This window comes from Nanorana parkeri, unplaced genomic scaffold (assembly GCF_000935625.1).
Source record: "Nanorana parkeri isolate BGI_ZX_2015 unplaced genomic scaffold, ASM93562v1 scaffold1760, whole genome shotgun sequence".
Taxonomy (NCBI): domain Eukaryota; kingdom Metazoa; phylum Chordata; class Amphibia; order Anura; family Dicroglossidae; genus Nanorana; species Nanorana parkeri.
Genome location: NW_017308028.1, coordinates 266,809 through 270,438, shown reverse-complemented (window position 1 = coordinate 270,438; position 3,630 = coordinate 266,809). Strand labels below are relative to the sequence as shown.

At 49.9% G+C, this 3,630-nt stretch overlaps 1 protein-coding gene across 1 annotated transcript in view; it reads left to right on the top strand.

Annotated features, from left to right (window-relative positions):
- Positions 1–3,630, top strand: part of DRP2 (dystrophin related protein 2) — a 46,833-nt gene that overhangs the window by 13,015 nt on the left and 30,188 nt on the right. The window contains exon 5 of the mRNA XM_018571445.1: positions 1,934–2,012. Coding sequence (XP_018426947.1) covers positions 1,934–2,012 — 79 coding nt within the window. The remainder of the gene's footprint in view (positions 1–1,933; positions 2,013–3,630) is intronic.

Here is a 3,630-nt window from a genome sequence, read left to right as displayed (position 1 = left end):
GGGGGGGGCGTCACCCAAAGTATATTTTTATTAATGTCCAAAGCCCATCGCACTCCTGCCCAATGAGCCCCTGAACATTGGTGGGTGCTGTGGTGGCAAACGGATGGCGCTGCTCAATACAGGAAGAAAGGTCACTGGCACTCCAAGATCGTTGATCAATACGTCTTTATTGACGGATGATATCACATAATAAAGACGTTTTAGGGGCCACATACGGTGCCCTTCATCAGGCTAGGCATCGTAATCACACTGTTTTGCCTGATGAAGGTCACCCTATGTGGCCCCTAAAACGTCTTTATTATGTCATAACTTGAGCATGCGTTAATGAAGACATATTGATCAACGATTTAGGATTGCCAGTGACACTTCTCCAAAGTATATAAACCCAATTTTCGGGAAGATTTTTTTCCAACTTTTTCCCATTTCAGATATTTCTATCTCCTTCCTTTCATGAAGACACAACAGGAGGTGATAGCAAATTTCTCCAAAGTGGGGTAAATCCCCTCTCAGTTGCGACCAGATTGAGCTTCCCCATTCAAAGGTTTCCATTCTTTTTCTTTTTTCCGGAGAACATTCCGAATTTTTGATTTTTTTTCCCTTTTAGTCAAGACGGCGGTGACCATCATCAGAACAAATAGAGACCATGAGGACAAAGACAGTGATAAGAATTGTGTAATAGTACCCATGAGAAGCAATGGGCCGTTCCCTAGAGGGATGGTGGGGATGTGTCCTATGATTTGTTTGTAGCGATAACTCCCCGCAGGGAGCCACTGGTTGCCCGGTCCACATCTAGTCGGTCTAGGGGGTTGATCTCCAGCTGCACCCATTAGCACTAACAGCCCTCTTCTGATGCCCATAAATTGATGTCCACTTCAGTAATAAAATGCTAGGTAAACGGTTTATTGAACATCTTCCTTGGGAGAGAGGATATAGGGGTTCTAGCTGTCTAGGGATAACCATCAGAAGCTCCAGACTCACTGGACCTTGTAAGAGAAGCAATGCAGATCCATTCGACCACATCAGCTAACCACTGATGTACTATACAGTCCAGATGGATGCAGATCCTCAATCCAGGAAAGACGCCGTCCATGCTCTGAAGTCCACATAGTTCATGGGTGCTTCAAGAGCCTGCACTGGTCCCAGTTCTCTTCCTCTTTTCATCTCTCAGGCCTCCTCCCTGTTGGAGGCCTCAGGAAAACCTTTTCCCTCACTTTAGCCCATGCCCACCCCCAGGCCTAGCCTGGAGGTGCAGTCTGAACAGGAACCAGCCCTAATCCATGGCTGGTCCCGGCGAGACAGAGAGCACATGGCAGCTCCCACCGATATATGTACTCTGTTTCAGCATGCACTACTGGCTGAGGGAGGCCCAGTGATGGGCTGCTGTACAGCACATACATTACAGTATCCACCATTGGCTGTCTCACAATATGACAGAGTCACACTCCACCCAGGGGGGCACAGGCAAGGCTAGTCACATGGGATTAACCAGATAATCACCACTACAAATCCAGCCAGGCCGACTACAGCCCCGGCTACAACTAAATGTATAGTAGTCACATCACAGTGAGTATAAGCCGAGGGGGGCACTTTTCACCCCAAAAAATGGGCTGAAAATCTCGGCTTATACTCGAGTATATACGGTATGTATAAATAAATATATTGTATTATTGGTATATGGATTTGTCTGAAATGAGACGGGAACCTCCCTGAAATAAGGTTTTGCAGGTTGGGATGTCTGCAGAAGGTGATGGGCGCTACATGTTCATGGGTTTAGTTTGGGTTTACCCAATATGCGGCCCTATAGTTTATTTCTTACAAGTAATAGTATCAGGTATTAGAACGCAAGGCACAAAGCAGCATTATTGGATGTCCAACGCCTGCAATGCCAGAGTACCATAGCCATGTAACCGAGACATACGCTTTCTCTATGTAGAATTCTGTGACAGAACGCCTGCGGCAGCTGCAGGATGCTCACCGTGATTTCGGACCCGAGTCTCAGCACTTCTTGTCATGTGAGTTTCTCCGTCCTTCTATTCTTTTACCCAGACTGGCAACAGGTATGTTTTCGGTAATAAATGTCCGGCAGGCGAGACATTATCTCATCATGATTATGGTTTACTTTTATGTCATGTATCTGCCTGCTTTGCAGTGATTTCCTTAGACCCAGCTGACTACCTAAGCATGAGAAGGGGTGTTTATATAGCCGATGGGTCCCTCCTTTCCTTCCTACCTTCCTAGCTCCTCTTACCTGCACACGTCTGCTACCTGCTAACGTGACATCACTTCCGGCCAGTACGACATCAGACGAGCAGCATCGCTGATGGGGCCCCAGCATGTCTCGAAGCCGCTGGAGTGGCAATGCTGGGGCCCTACGCTGCTAGGGCCAGTCCTCCGCCTCCTCGCCCTTCACCGTCGGCCGATAGTCATGTAAGGGACCCGGGCGGGCCCCTTACATGAGTATCGGCCGTATGCCCCTGATGGCTGCCCTGGATTGGGCAGTAAGGTTGCTGATCATGATATCGAATTGGTCACTTGCTTGAAATTAAAGTTGTGTTGGTGAACGTGACCATAAACTGGCAAATGGTAATGTTTGTATCACTAACGGCACAAGTGTGCCATGTGAACGGCATTTGGCCACGGCATACAGGGGCGGATGATTTATAGATCATCCCCCATTAAGCGTCACCTGCACACCAAGCCCACCCACCACAATCTCAGAGTCACTCTCACTCCTCCTAGTGTTTCTCCAGTTCGATCCATTTCAGTCCTGTCTAAATACACCCTTCTGTCCCTTCTCACTAAGGCCTCATTCACACTGGGATAACTTGGGGCGTGCGCGCCCGTATCGGGCCGTTTCCGGGAGGGACAGGTGCTGTGCGTGATTGTGCGCAGCAGCCTGCTCTTCCCTATGGGAGGACATGACCGTACGCCATCCTACGCACACCCGAACTGTACATCCGTGCGGGTACGAGTGTCCGTGTTCAGACCCAGACAGGATCCATCCTACACGCAGCACCTGTCGTTCCCAAGAATGGCCCGATGTGTACGCCCCGAGTTAGCCCAGTGTGAATGAGGCCCTACAGTCTATGCTCTGTGTGAGCTGTGAAGCTACTGTACTGAGGTGCTGCAAGTGTGCATGTGAACAGGCATCTTCCATAGTCCCCAAATGTCCCTCTCCGGTCTATAGACCACTTTTGGGACCAAGTCCTTCTGTCCCTCTTTACTCCTCAGTTGTCCCTCTCAGACCTCTATAAAAATGGCTAATTAACTACCAAAAGTTTTATACTATACCAAGGGGGTTATTCACTATTGAGCCGAAGGATCCAGCCGTAGATTCGTCTGATCCTTCGGCTCTCTTCGGCCGCCGGAGCCCTTCGGCTCAGTCGAACCGAAGGGCTGCCGTACGGTCTATTCACTATAACCCGTACGGCAGCCGAGTTCCTCAGCCAAGCCGAACACATATGCTTCGACTCGGCTGAGCCCAAGTGACAACCGAAGCGGCGCGTACGGCTTGCCGAAGGCCGGCCATTCGCCCAGCAAATGACAGCTCGTCGGAGCCAGCCGTGATCTTATGGCTGGCTCCGCCGAGTTGTAATGACAGATCAGCGTCCCCAGGTCCCGATGACCTGG